The sequence below is a fragment of the Lacerta agilis genome, chromosome 1 (genome assembly GCF_009819535.1).
Source record: "Lacerta agilis isolate rLacAgi1 chromosome 1, rLacAgi1.pri, whole genome shotgun sequence".
Lineage (NCBI taxonomy): Eukaryota > Metazoa > Chordata > Lepidosauria > Squamata > Lacertidae > Lacerta > Lacerta agilis.
Genome location: NC_046312.1, coordinates 123,097,059 through 123,113,627, shown reverse-complemented (window position 1 = coordinate 123,113,627; position 16,569 = coordinate 123,097,059). Strand labels below are relative to the sequence as shown.

Sequence of the window (16,569 nt, the reverse complement as noted above, 5' to 3'; positions counted from 1 at the left end):
CCTATGTACAATGGGAAAAACAATGCTATAATATGTCTTGTGGGACAGTGCGGGACTTGGCAAGCGATTTAAGCAGAGTTACTCGTTGAGTCTCAAAAGTATCTTGCAATTGGCAGTTCAGCATAGGTAGCTACTGAAGAGAAATGGGTAGAACCCTCCAATCTAGAGCCCCAATTCACTGGAGGTTGTTGCAATGTTGTGCATTGTTGACCATGTTCAGTAAAAAAAAAAAATGTTGTTTGAAATCAGGTTCACCAGCTGCAACATGAACTAACAAAAAAAGATGAGCTGCTTCGTGTCGTGTCCATTGCTTCTGAAGAAAGCGAGACTGACTCTAGCTGTTCCACACCCCTGCGCTTCAATGACTCCTTCAACCTGTCACAGAGTCTTCTACAGTTGGATATATTGCAGGATAAACTCAGGGAACTGGAGGAGGAAAACATTTCTCTTCGGACAAAGGTAAGTTTAGCTACATTCATATTTCTGTCGAGCATTCTTAACTGGAATTTGGAAACAGATCTTAAGGACCTACTAAAACTCAGGACAAGCTTGTGATATATCATCATCATCATTTCATTTCAGTACTTAAATTTTAAAGAAAATTTTCAAAGCAGTTTACAACATATTAAACCATCAAATAAAACAATCCAGAATAAAACAGATAAAAAGTATACATTCAGAACATTTAACAGGATGCTCGCATGTTATCTTAAAGATTTCAAAATGAAACATTACATAGGAGATCAACTGCCGCATAGAATGCACATTTAATGCAGCAAAGTTAACGAAAAACATCTTAGACGTTCCAAAATAAAGCATTACTAAAGGAAGTCAAATATAAAATGCACATCTAATTAACAAGAGAATAACATATCATAAGCACAGAACATAGCTACTGTTGCTGCCAATCCTGCCAATGGTGGTTCATGGCGAGTGGCAGCTGTGGAAGCTCAGTCTCGATGACCTGGGTATGCACTAAGTGACAGCCAAGACAGTCTGTGGCTTCTTCAGCAGCCTCACCTTTTGCAGCTGGAGTCAATCAGGGCCCCACCATTCCCGGCTAGATGGAAAAGGCCTGTAAGGCAGGGAGTAGGTCCTCCAGAACCCATAGCCAAGGTGGTCCTTGAGGATTTAGTTTAGAGTTCAAGTCTCATAAACCCCATAGATACATTGTCTATCTCCACATTGTTCAGTTGGTTATTCTTTATATACTTACCAAGTCTTTATTTTAGATTGAAAGTGACTTCTGTCTTACTGAAGGCTTGTTGTCTTTTTTTTGTATTTCAAATGAAAATACTAATTACGAAAACCTCCATTTTTTCAACCTACCAGTATATTCTCTAACATTTTGCATGATATTGGTGATTTCATTTGTTTTCAGGCTAGTGGATTTCTCTGACTCTGTGTGTGTGTGTGTTTTAGAATTATAAGGGGGAAAAATACAGAAGGAAAAATAAGAGGGAGAAGATACCTGAAAAATAAAATATGCATTATGAAGCATCAGTGCAGACATGCAACATAAGTACAGCAACACATTGCTAAGGTTTAACAAATACTCCTACATATTTGAAAAAGAAAATGCCGTAGTAATAAGCAGTATGTTGAACTCAAGGTGGATCAAACGGAAATGTTAATCTTAATTCCCTTGCTTTCTCCCGACAGCTTTTGCAGTAAACATTTTCCTTTGAAGTGTCTGTTTTAGAATGTGGTTGGTTGATATTTTATAACCACCCAATTTGTTCATAGTGATCAGTGTTTCCGGAAGTGAAGGAAGTGGCTTAAATGGAAACAAATGACACACTTAGTTGTCAAATTCACAACATCTTAGGATAGAGTGAACTTATTTTTGATTGGTTGGGGAGTGGGTAGAGGAGAGAATCTATTTACATGCAGGACTACCTTTAAAATTAATGAAGACTTCTGAATGTTTCTGAAGGCCTGCCATTTGAAGACTGAAACCATGACATACGAAGAGAAGGAGCAACAGCTGGTCAGTGACTGTGTCAAAGAGATCAGTAAGTATATAGGTGGTTTCTTCCCCTAGGAATAAGAAAAATATTTTTATCTTTGAATATAAACTCACCAGCCACACCCCTATCTTTCCATGTCATAACTCTATAAGCAGTTAGCCTTACTAGCATTGAGCTCTCTTAAAGATGTTAAGTTTTCTAAACCTGCTGCATATGAGCCCAAGGGTTCATATAGCTAATTTTGACACAGGCAACAATGCAAATGCACTTCTGTAAAGAAACATGAAAAAGTATAAATGAAAATAGCAGAAAATATAAACCATGTGGTTTTTGCCATGTTGTAAATTAGTTTCTCACTGGTCTAAACAGATTACTGTTTGAATTTCTGTCTCCTGTAAAGCTGGTCCATTTTTGCTTTTTTCCAAAGCTCTGTCTTTCTCTAATGTAATGTAAGCATGATATTCCAGATTGTTTTCTAATCTCTCATGCTTAGCAGTCATAATACTTTTCTAAACGTTTTGAACTAACATTTTTGCTGCTTTAATACAGTTTGCAATTAGTTATGTCTTAACGAGCAGAATACCATCTTTAATGCAAGCCCAGGAATTACTGCATTATTCTTGGGTCCCTTGAAACTTTGTAGGTGAGATGGGGTTTTCAAAAACTTTGAATTCTAACACGTCGTATAAATAAAAGAGCCACTTCTCAACAACCTTTCTAGCTTTTAGTTGTTCTCATCCAGTTGCACCAAATAATCTCTGCTATGCAATTTACCAATGAGAATCCATTTTAAAGTGGCCTTTTTCAAAACAGACACACAAACTTAAAGATCTTGTAGATCTGCTACTGATACTCCAGGTTTGCTTTACCAATATCAGTTTCTCAATTCTGCACGTACATACCTAAAGAATTTTATGTATTACCGACCTGATGTTTCTAATTACCTACCTAGCTATCAAAATGAGCCACAGGGTTGTGTGTGACTTCTCCTAATCCCTTTTCCCCACAATCACCTATTCTCCTAACCTTTCCTTGCCAGCCTTTACTGTGGTTAAGACTGGAATCTGAACAAATCTTGTGTTAACTAGTATTTGCAAGGTTGTTGAAACAATGGTATGATGCGGATATGATGATTCTGGTTAATGTTAGCTGTGACTTAAGGCCAGTGTAAGAAGCAGAATCTAGGACATTCTGTCGGTTCCCTCACTGCGAGAAGCAAAACTACAGGGAACCAGGCAGAGGGCCTTCTCGGTAGTGGCGCCTGCCCTGTGGAACGCCCTCCCATCACAGGTCAGGGAAATAAACAACTACCTGACATTCAGAAAAAACCTGAAGGCAGCCCTTTTTAGGGAAGTTTTTAATGTTTGATATTTTTGTATTTGGTTTCTGTTGGAAGCCGCCCAGAGTGGCTGGGGAAATCCAGCCAGATGGGCGGGGTACAAATAATAAATATTATTATTATTATTATCTGGACTGGAGTAAGGATTGTTGCCATCTTGCCGTGGGTGTCAACAGTTGAGCCCTGCTAGCAGATGACTGCACAAGGACAACAATTAGCACCACAGAGCTTTCCCTCTCCTCCCCCTGCCAAAATTGGCTTGATGGGGAGAACCCCCAGAACAGCATGCAGGAGCAGAGAGGGGGGATAATTCTGTCTGGGAAACTTGCACTGATGATGACCAAAGTGCTGGAATGAATTCTGCTGCTGTTTCATTAGGATCCCCCCCCCCCGAACAACTTAGGTTTGCGAAAGCTTTTGGTTATTATGTTATTTTAGTATGAGCGTTACTTAGTTAAGTCATTTCCTTAACTTACCATGTACTGTGCTGCATATTTTAGGGGAAACGAATGCTCAGATAGCAAGAATGAGTGAGGAGCTGGCAAGGAAGAATGAAGAGCTGCTTCAGTACCAGGAAGAGATCTCATCCCTCTTGTCCCAGATTGTTGATCTTCAGCATAAAATTAAAGAGGTTTGTGTGCTCATAGGCTAGAGCAGGGATGGGAAACATTTGGTCCATGGGCCAGTTTAGGTTTTGTCAGGTGTCTGGCCTGCAAAGAGGTTTTTCCCCAGCCACACTCACCTCTCCCACACCTGACATCATATGATGTGGGGCAGGTTATCTCACACTAGCAAGGCAACAGTTGGGAGACTTAGAAGGTACTGCTGATTGTTCCATTCGAGGTCACCAAATGGAGGTCCTTCCAGGAACTGGCTCCACTCGGGAACTCCCAAGTGGAATTGATAGCTGCTGAATGGGTTCTTTGCAGCTGCTGGTTGAATTCAAGCTGGGGCTGCAAAAGCAGAACTTTTCAGACAAATGTTCTGCTTGTAAAAAATACAAAAAAGAACGGTGAGCACAATTCGAGTGCTTCTTCAAAGTTCAGTCACCTGTCATATGACATAAGGTGAAAGGTTGGGGTGGTAAAAAGTGGCCTGTGGAGGGTGGGCCAGTTCTGGTTGTGGTCTGCCAGTCAGATCCAGTTTGCCACCATTCTTGGGAGAGTGGGGGGCAGTTCCTTGTGCTAAGTGATTGTTACTTCCATTAATATTCTGGAAAGGAAGGCTGAAATAATCATCTTTTGTGTTCCCTCAGCATGTAATTGAAAAGGAAGAGTTGAAATTGCACCTACAAGCTTCCAAAGATGCCCAGAGACAGCTGACAGCAGAGGTATTGATCTTTGTACTTTCACATTTGAAAAGTGAGGAGGGAAGGACAGAAGGAGATAGGAGCATATGAATCGTCTTCTGCCGTGATAAACGCTCAGCAATGTGGGTGGTTGGGTAGAAAATTTTGAATCAAAAAATTGCCCAGAATATTTGATGGATTTTTTTTCCATACCCCAAATGGATTTGGATCCAGTTCAGCTTATTTTTATCTGACCGGTGTTGAATAAAGGTAAAGGAACCCCTGACCATTAGGTCCAGTTGCGTTCGACTCTGGGGTTGCGGCGCTCATCTCGTGTTACTGGCCGAGAGAGCTGGCGTACAGCTTCCGGGTCATGTGGCCAGCATGACTAAGCAGCTTCTGGTGAACCAGTGCAGCACACGGAAACGCCGTTTACCTTCCAGCTGGAGCAGTACCTATTTATCTACTTGCACTTTGACATGCTTTTGAACTGCTAGGTTGGCAGGAGCAGGGACCGAGCAACGGGAGCTCACCCCGTCGCGGGGATTCGAACCACTGACCTTCTGATCAGCAAGCCCTAGGCTCTGTGGTTTAACCCACAGCGCCACCCGCGTCCCGACCAGTGTTGAATAGGCAAAGCTAAAAAGAAAATTGCCATTTTCATTTTACATGTTGTGTAAATATCTCAGAAGTTTTTTCCCCAGTAATTAATACTGGAAAATAATTGACTAGGAAAAAAATTTAGTATGTTAAATTAAAGCAAATTGAAAGCAGCCCTTCCCTTACATTGCTTAAGTTTTATGGGAAAATAAAAACTGACGGCATGTCAACATATTGATTTTAATATGTCCAAAGAACTGTGGATTAAGGAAAAAATATTTCCCTGATAATAGGTATCTTAAAAAGTTAATTTTGAAATCGCTTAGTCTGACTGATATGTGTTTTTTTATGTTTCTGATTATTTTATGAAACAAATCATTTTTAAAATGGAAGAATTTCCACATAAAAATATAGCCGTCGGACATTCCCCTTCAACTGGGAAGAAGAAAGGGCTTCCTGAAAACAGCATGTTTAAACTTCAGATTTCCTTGCTACTAAAAAGCCCTTTTATGCCATTTGCCTTACACCTGTAAAGAAGAAAATTAGGAACATGCCACTACATGGACAGAGCAAGAGACATTTAAGTTGGAGCCCTGGATTCTGAAATGTTGGGTGACACTTTGGGTTTTTTTAGGGTTATCATTTTTGTGCTGTTCTCTGTACATACCAAAGTGGAATGCAGTAATATTTCCTTGGCTTACGTGCGATTTTCTCTCTCTCTCTTCAGTAGCTTTGTTCTTTCTGCCTACTAAATGACTGACGTTTTGTGTTCTCCCAGCTGCATGACTTGCAAGAGCGGAGTGCAGAGTGTCTGGGGATGTTGCATGAATCTCAGGAAGAAGCGAAGGGGCTCCGCAGCAAAGCCAGCCAAGCTGCCCTTCTCTGCCGCCCACAGTCATGTGGAGCCTTTCCTGTGGTAACTCAACAAGGCTTTCCTTTGATACCGGCAGCTGGTTCTAAGTAACATGAAACCTCAAGGGCAAACTTGAACTGCGACTGTCCTTGTCCCTTAAAGAGAGCTGGCAGTTTGCTAAAGGGGTCTAACGGTCTCCACCTCTGCCATGCTATGATTCCATCTTTTAAATTTAGCCTTCCGCTTTTGTCGTTGTTAAGAGAGCTTCCCCGACGTCTCCTGCATTGTTCAGCGTTTGCCATTGCGGGTCACGCCACACAAACCAGCTGGAAGAGGAGGAAGGCGTCATAGCATGTTCCGCTGAAATATGCAGACTCCTTGTTGAAGCTAGGCAGTTTCTGGATGGGAGATGTCCATGCACACCACCTAAGATTTAATGGTGAAAGCAGGGGTGTAAATGTACCATAAATAAAAACCAGGCAATTCTGCACAAGGAGGCTTTTGACAACTCTAGCATACATCAGCCTGCTTTGCACATCATGCTAAGCCAGTGCCTTAGTTTGTGGGCTTCTTGTAAGGAGTGAAGTAGTTGCTTTGCTCCTACCTAGGAACCTTGCATTCATGCTTAAGGCATGATGGTATGTCTTAGTGCAGTCTAGAATCTGGGACTTTTGTCCCGGGCTTTGCACCCTCATTATAGCATTATTACTCTCCCCTCACCCATCATGCAGACTTTTCAGCCAATCGCTTAGTGACCTCTGTGCCTGTTTTTTTCGCCTTCTCCTGTTCCATCATCAGAGGGAGGAAGCAGGAATAGATACCCCCCGACTGATCTTTAGTCGTCTGTTTGTCAAGGACGCCTGTGAAAATAGCAGCTGCTTCATTTTTCCTCCTTATCTCTTTTCGTCAAGAAAAAAAACAACTACACAGCATGGTCATCTGAGGCTGTGTTGTATTTAGCCTTTAGTGGTAACTGGTCACAGTTGTGCACACAAAATATAGGAGTTACTAGAATATCATGTTGCTAGAAAGAATGTGCAAACTTTGAAAGGGTGCTTAATAAAACTTTTGGATAATTATTTATTCAGGCTTTATTCCATGTACATATTGTGATTATTTGCCACTTGTCTGCATAGTAAGGTCTCAGTGTTATGCCTTGCTGACTACTGTAGAGTCAGAACTTAACATTTTAAAAGCATTTGTTCTGAACAAGGATCATATTAAATACTTCTTCCTATGCAGAAACAGCTAATTTGCTGTTAAGGAATGACTTAATCCCTTCATTAATGTTGGGAAATTTCTCATTGCAGCTGAATGATGGAAGTTCAGCAATCAACATATACATTTCTGACCTCAGACTTGGCACAATAGTTAACTTCAGCATCCAGATTTTACAGAACCACAATGGTGTTACAGTTCTGAACCATTTTAAATACAACTTGATTCTTGATCCACAACTTGTTAGTTTAATTTCCTTTGGCTTCCCTGGTTCTGTTAGCAACCTGAGTCTTGTTCATAGTGAATTTTCACTGGTGGATTTTTTTCTGGAGGGAGGAAGAGGGAATGTTGAAATGAGAACATATTGATTCATTACTTAGAATAAAGGGATATTTATTGTGTCCTATCTGGGTATAGGGAACGTACCGTAGAAAGTTACGTTGCTGAAGCTTCTCAATTACTCTGCAGAGAAAGTTGTTTTTTCTACCTTAATATCTCCCTTTCTAAATAACCAATAGGAACATCTCTTTTAGTAAAACAGTCTCTAATGACCAAGTGGTAGAGGGAGATTAAAAACAAGAATGACTCACCTAGCCCTTGGAGATGAGATGGATGACTCCAGAAAAGGATCCAGAATTGACAATTAGCTCCAAGAAGGCAGTAAATATGCACGCGCACACACACACACATGTAGTATAGGAAGCCACTTTAAATTAATCCCTTCATTTTCTTAATGTGGTTAGCCTGAGCAAAGAAAACTTGTGTTTTCAATTCTTACTTGGGCATTAAACACCAATATCTGCTTGACTTTAAGGAGTCTTTGGCAGCAGAGATTGAGGGAACGATGCGGAGAGAGCTGAGTCTGGATGAGGAATCCCTCTCTAAGCAAAAGTAAGTGCAGCACTTGTTTTTTCTACCCTTAATGCATTTTGACATGTCACGGTTGGTTCTGGAGGCTCTTTTTCTTTAAATATTGAAGAGTGAGAAACCAGCGTTCCTCCATATGCATTACATGGTCATACGACGTCAGCAGCTGTGACAAAATTATTGTTATGCGCATTCGAGTACAACCTTTTAAAGTTGCTTCAGAATTCATATCATAATTTCTTCTTGAAATTCCTTCTTGACCAGTATTTTAGGGCTTTAACATCATATCCTATTTTATTTTTAATTCATATTAAACTCTGAAAGATTATTCCGTAAAACATGGAGGTGAAAGAAGTTGCCATTTATTTCTAGTAACCAAAAAAAAGCAAATAATTCACCGCCAGAACTTTTATGCTCCTGAAATCTTTTTAAAGTACATTTCACTGCTAGCTGAGGAAGCTATGGATCCCATAACCCAACCACCCCCTGCCCCAGCCATTTCCCTCTCTGTATAAGAATCATAGCTGTCAACTTTCCCTTTTTTTGCGGGAAATTCCCTTACTCCAGCACCATTTCCCACTGCAAAAAAGGGAAGGTTGACCGCTATAGCCGTTTCCCAATACAAAAAAAGGAAAGTTGACAGCTATGATAAGAATATCTAAGGCCTCTTTTTATCTGATGCTGGTGGTCACATAACCGTAGGTGGTCCTGCTCTGCTTATGTAACCCTACTAATGCAAGAAGTTTATTCTACTTGCAGCAACTACCTCGTCCCCAATGTAACACAAGAATCAGGTGTGAGTGCAGTCCAAAACCCAGAAAAAGTCGGAGTGGTGATAGGGGGGAACACATTACCTTATTGTAAGCCTTCCATTATTTTTCAAAGGCATGGTGGTAAATATTTTAATTAATAAGGATAAGGAAGAACAAAGGCACAGGTGTGGAAGGAGGAAGAAGTGGAAATGGTGCCAATCGTAGCAAAGGACACTCGATGTGGTACAGAAAGGGGGCGGTAACGCCAGGTGCAAAGAACTTGGAGGAAAGGGGGCTAGCTGGCAAATGTGAGGACACACGAACCCCTGGGATGGCAAGAGCAGTAACTGAGAAATGAGGCCACTGGCCTGTGCAGGTGAAGAGATTGTGTACTATGGGGCACAGTCCCTTTGGAGTTTGCACTTGTTTGGGGGCTATTTCACAAAATGACTGCTCCGGAAGTTAAGCTTTATATTCTCTAGAATTCTAGCAAATCATATTTAGCCACGCATGGGGAATGACTTTCCCTATCTGCTTGGTCAGAATTTCAATGCTGTTCTGCATCTTTCTTTTTTTCTTCCAGGGTTCAACAGAAGCGCATATTTGATACTGTCAGAGTTGCCAACGTTGCACGTGGCCGTTCCGCTTTATGTCCTGCCCCGCTACCCATTCCAGGGTCAAATCGCTCGAGTGTTGTCATGACAGCAAAGCCTTTCCATTCTGACTTGAGGCAGGTGGAAGGGAAGATGACTCCGTCTCACAAGACCAGCTCAGAGAACCTTACCAAGTAGGAAGTCATATCCACCAGCACTGATTTCACTTCCCTGGGTGCAGTTGCTTATGTAGCCAGATCAGTACAATCCATGCGCAAGAAGGATGTTATCAGCCTGCTTGGGGGGGGGGATCCTGAGGTTGGCTGGGTTTTGTTGTTGTTGTTGTTTTAAAAAAAAGCTAAACAAAACCAAACAAACCCTATAAGGTTGGGAAGCCATAACCCAAACTCAGCCCAATGAGAACTGAACTTGCTTAGTGTAGATAGAATGAATTGTTGGGGAGAGAGTTACTATGATCATAGGTAACACTAAAATGTACGGATCTACCGCCGCCCCCGGCCATTCCTGTTTTAACACAATTATTTTATTTGTGTGTACAAACTTCTAATTCCTGTGAGAACCCTAACCTGGTATGTTGTGAACAGACATTTTTCCTCTTAATAGCTCAATCCTGTGTCCACTACAGAAACCATTTGAGCACAGGTTACTTATTTATTTATTTAAAATCCTTTTTAGGTTGCTTTCTATTTTAAAAACAAAAAAACACCCAAACTCTCAAAGCAGTAAATGCAAGATGAACAAACGCATTAACAATGCGGCACTGAAGGCAGTTCAAACAAGGAAGTAGTCACGGGCTACAATTATTGTATGGCAGAAGGGAGTTCATTCAGTAGGGAGTATGGTTGAGCAACAAAGAGGGAGACCATTTTGATTCTTCTGCACAGACTTCTTTGGTGGTGGCCACGCTATGCTTAAACCTGCATCCATTCTTGATGGAAAGCTCTGTTTTCTCCTGTGAAATGATGGCATTCCAATGTTGCAGAGAGACTTAGCAACTGTCAGGAAACCCCCCCTCCCCGCGCTCGGTGGGATCGCAGGAGGGTCTGCAATACAGGGAACCCCCTGTGCATTTCACCAGCAGTTCCTCCCCCTCCTCCTCCTCCGGAAGCTACCATTCCTCCAGTGGGAGGGGGAGTCGGAGGCAGGAAGGCGGTGCAGGGGCTCTGACAGGATCGCAGAGCCTCAGCATCGCAGGGATAGCGGGGAACGGGGTCAGGTTCCCACGCTCCTAAGGGGGAGGCAGGAAGGACGTGGCAGGGGCAGGCAGGGGTTCAGGATCCCACGCCTTTTTTGCTGGCGAAAGAACCGGAAGAGGTCATTCCTGGACTCTGCAGAGTGAGGAGATGGACATTGAAACTTTTGCTCCACTGTAAATAAGGTGCACAATAAAGAGCTTAGAACTTCTGCATTTGGCTGATTCTTCATGAGCAACCACTGAACGTCCTTACAGCAACCATACTAGATGAAGTTTCTTGCAAATTACTACCGGTAGAGCAGCACCACTAATTCAGCCCACAGTAACAGCTGGTGTTAAACGTAGTTTTCAACTGCACCCATCTACTATATATTTTCGAAAGTTGTTTCTCTGTTTGCTATGCATTTGGGCGTTTTAACCAAAGTGGCTCATGGCATAAAGGAGTAGATTTTCATCTCATCTTGGGAGACGGGAAACTGTCAAGTTCCCTTGTTATTTTTGCTGTTGGATGTCATGAATGCAACCTTGTTATACTTACAGTTTCGTATGCTTTTATACTTGCTATTGTGTTGTTGTTTTATTATGTTATTATTAAGTTGTTTTGCTGTGTTTGATTTCAAAATGCATTTCTGTTTCCTTTGTTGTAAGCCACTTTGAGCGTGATTCTTTTTGTGGAAAATCAGCGTGCAAATAAAATGAATGATCTCTGTTTGAGCACCCTTTTCAATCTAGCTAGCAGGCTGGCAGAACCTTTCAAAACTGCCCTGATTTCAAAACTGCCCCAATTTTTTTGTTTCCTAGAATTCAGAGCAATGCTAGTCATCTATAAAGTGAAGTTGACAGACTGTATATTGGCCACTTTGCTATCTGAGAAGAGATAGGAGATAATAACATTTTGTATTTTTTTGTGCTTTCAGCAGAGAAGCTCAAAAACTCAGCCATCCTGGCATCCCTGGACAAAATGACTTGGCTACTGCTCTACACAGACTTTCCCTCCGTCGGCAGAACTACTTGAGCGAAAAGCAGTTCTTTGAAGAGGAATGGGAGCGCCAGATGTGTTTGCTGACTGACCAGAAAGAAGAATTTAGTGGCTGTAGCACCCCAGTGGAGAGCTGCCTTTCATTGGGGAGCAGTACAGAACTGACTGATTTCTCCGGCACCTCCAGCAACAGTTTACGTTCCCTCCTCCCAGACAAACTGCAGATTGTCAAACCCCTCGAAGGTAAGGTGAAGAGAGTCTCTGCTCTCTCCCTCTCCAGTGAAAACAGCTCTTCCCTATATAGGACGTGTGTAATAAAGACAATAGAAATAGACCTGGGTTCAAATCTTAGATTACCAGTCAATGAGATGGCCTGAGCCAGGTTGTCATCTCCCAGATAACTTTTCTGATATCAAGCTGGGTCGCTGGTTAAGCATGCTTGACATCGGAAAGCTCCACACGGACAACTTGCTCCCGCTGTTGACTGGGAGAGCCAGTGTGGTGTAGTGGTTAAGAGTGGTAGACTCGTAATCTGGGGAACCGGGTTCGCGTCCCCCCTCCTCCACATGCAGCTGCTGGGTGACCTTGGGCTAGTCACACTTCTTTGAAGTCTCTCAGCCCCACTCACCTCACAGAGTGTTTGTTGTGGGGGAGGAAGGGAAAGGAGAATGTTAGCCGCTTTGAGACTCCTTCGGGTAGTGAAAAGCGGGATATCAAATCCAAACTCTTCTTCTGCTGCTGCTGCTGCTGCTGCTGCTGTTCATCCAAAGTGCATGCTGGAGACAGAAAGTAACTTTTGCATTAAAACATCATTTGGCACCACTTTCTTTTCATTAGCCTACCTGCAGCAGCTGATCCTTTCTGCATTGCTCTCCCCTCTACCCCACCCCCACCCCCACATTTCCTGCAAAACTATACACAGCCCTTAGGCTTACTTCCCTATCAGTAAAACAGAAGTAACAAGTTCTTACCTCATAGTGTTTGTGGGAATGAACAGCTAAAGAAATTTAATCATTTTTGCTTGCTGAAATTGCTGTTTAACTGATTACCCAAAGGAGACCTGACTATATGTATGCCATCGTCTCTCTCTTGCATTTCTGCGTCAGGGGCAAATGTCTCCTCTGTTTTAAAGTTAAATGTGAGATAATGCCGTATTCTTTTCTCTGTGGAGGTTGTATTGTATAATAATTTTTTTAAATTCTTATTGCTTCACCAAACCTTTATTAGACATTACAAATATAGGCCATCATAAATCATCCATATATAATTTTTTTAATATATACAAATAATTATTACAGAATTTTAAATAAATAAGTAAAAGTTAAACGTAAGGAAAAGCCTGTTAGGATATTTGTCATCACCATTTAAAATCCTTCCGATCTGAATTTCCTTTACATCCAATGATTTTCTCTTTCTCAATGAAGTTTTTTTAAAAAAATTAAAATTCTATAGCTGGCTGCCTAAGATTATGCTAAGGAAGAACCATTTTGACATTTGTTTCTCCTCCCTTAGGTTCTCAGACCCTGTTCCATTGGCAACAGCTGGCTCAGCCTAACCTCGGCACAATTCTCGACCCACGCCCTGGCGTTGTGACAAAAGGTTTCACACCACTGTCCGAAGCTGACGGCTACCACCTCTCTGATTTTGAAGAAGACGAGGAAGAAAGGGATGAAGGCATAACCTTCCAAGTGCAGCAGTCCCCTCTCGAGGAAAAGAAACTCACAGTGCCAAAGTCATTGGCAGGAATCTTTCTGCCACCTACTAATTTAGCAACGGTTTCCCTAGCAGGTAATGGCTGTAACAGTTGTGATTGTTATTGTTGCCGTTGATTAGATCTATATCCAAACAGCATAGGATCTCAGGGCAGTTCGCAGATCAGTACTTGGCTGACCTGATCTCTTTCTGTGACAGCTCTTCTGTTTCTGCTGGTGCTCTAGTTGCACCAAAGGTTATTTTTCTGTATATTTTGTTTTTGTTTAACTGCTAACTAGACTGATGTCGTGCCGTTCCTATACAAGAAGATGCACATTTTAAGGGGGCATGTAGAATTCGTTTTTCCTTCAAGTTTGTGTGTAGCTAAAGGAGAGGATCTGAGTAAAGACAGGCTTACTGTTTTCATAGATCGCCAGCTATTAAATGTGTCTCCCTCACATCTTTATCGGGAAGGAGTTTTTCCTGTGTCACTTTTGCAGAAGATAACAGTGAAAGATTAACCAGTCCTGAGTTGAAATGTTCTTGTGATGCTGGAGATTGAATGCTCATTGTAGAGAGCTGGCCAATGGCCGTAATAAATTTACTACATTGTAGAGAGCAGTTCGTAGACTTTTGTATTCCTTCCCTACAGCCTTTCTCCTCTTAGCATGAATTCCTCCCAGCAGGCCTTAACCACAGTTAAGACTTACGTTAGCAGCATACTTTGCCAATGTCAGTGAAATATATTTCCCTTGGAAGAATAGTTTTTCCCCCCTTACTAAGTTAGGTTTTTATATTCATTTTTTTTGTCCTTCTAGTCTGTTCTCCATCTCCTTTTCATCTGATGTGTTTTTATTTATATTTTAGCTTCAAATCCAGGAAAATGTCTCTCATCTACAAACTCTACATTTACTTTTACCACCTGTAGGATTCTCCATCCATCCGATATCACTCAGGTCACCCCCAGGTAAGAGGTTTGGTGGTCACCTCAGAATTCTGCTTGCCGTAAGAAAATGGATAGAAAAGGGATAGGGTGAAATGTATTAGGGATAAAATTAGGATGGTTCACTATGGTACCCTGAAGCCGGAGTGTTAAGATCTTAAGTTTTGAATGAAAGAAGAGATATTTGAATTTTTTGTTATTAGCAGCAACCTAAGGGAAAGAAGATGTTTGATATGATTTGACATAAGATGTAATATGTTGTGTTATGAAGTTGTACTATTAACTATCATGAAGTTAGAACTGGATTGATTTGATTTAAGTTAATGAGTGATAGATTATTGTGAATTAAAATAAGATTTTAAGAAATATGTTTAGTTTAAATTTTTGAAATGATTTAATTTTGATGAGAAGTTATTAAAGTAAAAATGGAATTGGAACTGAAGGAGAGAAAACGGGGGAAGTCACTTAACAATGATTCGAACTAGAAAAGTTTTTTTTTTTATGTAAACAAGAATAAGAATTGTTGGTGTATTTGTATTTGTTTTATTGTGGATTGTTGGGGGTGGGTTTGGGTTTGTGTTGTTATTTGTGATATGTTGTTCTTTGTCCTGGAAAAACCAATAAATTCTTTAAAAAAAAAAAAAAGAATTCTGCTTGCCGTCAAATGTACTCTTAGCTCTTCAGCTATATCCAAGTGATCCATAATTTTGCATTTAGCTGCCCAGAACAGTTATGCATTTAGCTAATTACGGTTACCTTTTCATGTTTTAAAACTTTTGAAAAGGGGTAGGAACAGGAAAGGAAAAAGGAGAGATGATTTGTGGGATGTTGCTGGTAAAGGAAAGCTGACGAGGACTTTGGAGCCTTGTTACAGCACATAGAAGTCCCGCCCTTGATTTCTGAAAGCGTTCTGCTTTTCTTTTGCCCTTGGTATAGCGAATGTAATTTTCTCTTGCTTCGTTTTCTAGTGCTTCATATGCCCCCTTGTGCTCTGGAAGTAGCAGCAGTGCAAGCAGTACAGTCACAAGCTCCCCATCCGCATCCTACAGGCTTAGTATTGGAGAATTCCTGACAAGCACAAGAGACTCGACCATCACTCTCAGTACAAGCTTAGCTAAGCTTCTGCAAGAGCAAGGCATCTCGGCCAAGGTCTACAACAGTCCAGTCTTGGAGAAAGTGCCGCCGTTTCAGTCCCCCAAGATACTTGCCGTTCCCTCAACGCCTCCCAATTCTCCTCTGCATTCCCCTTGTCCTTCCCCTTTGCCGTTTGAGTCTCGAGTAAATGCCTCTGAAAACTTTTTGGCCTCTCGGCCCGCCGAAACGTTACTGCAGGAGATGTACGGACAGAAAACCTCTAATCCTCCCGACGCAGGACAACTGAAGATGAACCTGGTGGAGAGACTAAAGAAGCTGGGCATTGTCAGAGCTGTCAAACAGCCGGAGGCAGGGGACAGCGGGAAGGTTCAGGGGGCAAAGAGTGGTCTCCACCGGCATGACTCTGCTGCATATGTAAGTGCAGGAAGCAATCTGATGGGTGGGCTGAGAAGAAACCACAGCCTTCCCGTCTTGATCGGGGCACTTGGAGGTCCAGTGAGCACACCCTCCGCAAAAATGGGAATTCTAGAGGAGAACTGAGCAGTTCACCATGGTTGACCTTTAGCAGAGGAAATAATACAAAATGCATGGACTTGGGGGTGTAGGTCAAGAGGAGGTTTAAAAAAGAGGGTTGTTGTAGGAGGCAGGTATATGGCAAAAGTAGGGGAGGGAGGACTTTGCATGGAGTATGGAAAAGAAGTCATACATTTTAAGAGAGAGGGGGGAAAGGAAGAAAACCAAAGTTCAGTTTTGAGAGCACTGAAATTTCTAATCGTCCATCATGATCCATAGGAGGGCAGCACAAACGAATTCATTGTGTTTTCAAGCTTTGTATGGAACAGTAAATATCCACGCATGTCCTGTATCTTCTGTGTATTTTGTCAGGTGCTATCTGAGAGATGCTGCCACTGAAATGTAATTCTAAGGAAAGGGGTTGATGGGGCGGTGTCACAAAGCCACTCTCCCAGTACTGCTGTCGCTGCCGCTGACCTGGACAGGGCTGGGCAGGGAGGTCAGTGCTGCACAGGGGCACTGGTGAGAATGCTGGATTGGGTCCGCCAGTGCACCTGCACAGCCCTGACCTCAGTGGTGCCCTGCTCCATCCAGGTACGTGGCAGCAGCGGCAGAGTCTGGAGGGCAGTACCGCTGCACCATACCAGCCTC

At 42.1% G+C, this 16,569-nt stretch overlaps 1 protein-coding gene across 5 annotated transcripts in view; it reads left to right on the top strand.

Annotated features, from left to right (window-relative positions):
* TRAK2 (trafficking kinesin protein 2) overlaps positions 1-16,126 on the top strand; it is a 35,574-nt gene extending 19,448 nt beyond the window's left edge. For 3 of the 5 annotated variants that reach the window (XM_033169627.1, XM_033169611.1, XM_033169642.1), the window contains 11 exons: positions 250-459; positions 1,937-2,015; positions 3,810-3,940; positions 4,565-4,639; positions 5,976-6,113; positions 8,083-8,159; positions 9,471-9,674; positions 11,614-11,918; positions 13,188-13,463; positions 14,235-14,334; positions 15,279-16,126. In XM_033169627.1, the coding sequence (XP_033025518.1) occupies positions 250-459; positions 1,937-2,015; positions 3,810-3,940; positions 4,565-4,639; positions 5,976-6,113; positions 8,083-8,159; positions 9,471-9,674; positions 11,614-11,918; positions 13,188-13,463; positions 14,235-14,334; positions 15,279-15,945 (2,262 nt within the window). In that variant the 3' untranslated portion in view covers positions 15,946-16,126. The remainder of the gene's footprint in view (positions 1-249; positions 460-1,936; positions 2,016-3,809; positions 3,941-4,564; positions 4,640-5,975; positions 6,114-8,082; positions 8,160-9,470; positions 9,675-11,613; positions 11,919-13,187; positions 13,464-14,234; positions 14,335-15,278) is intronic. The other 2 variants (XM_033169634.1, XM_033169619.1) reach the window with 1 other exon arrangement.
* The last annotated feature ends 443 nt before the right edge of the window (positions 16,127-16,569 follow it).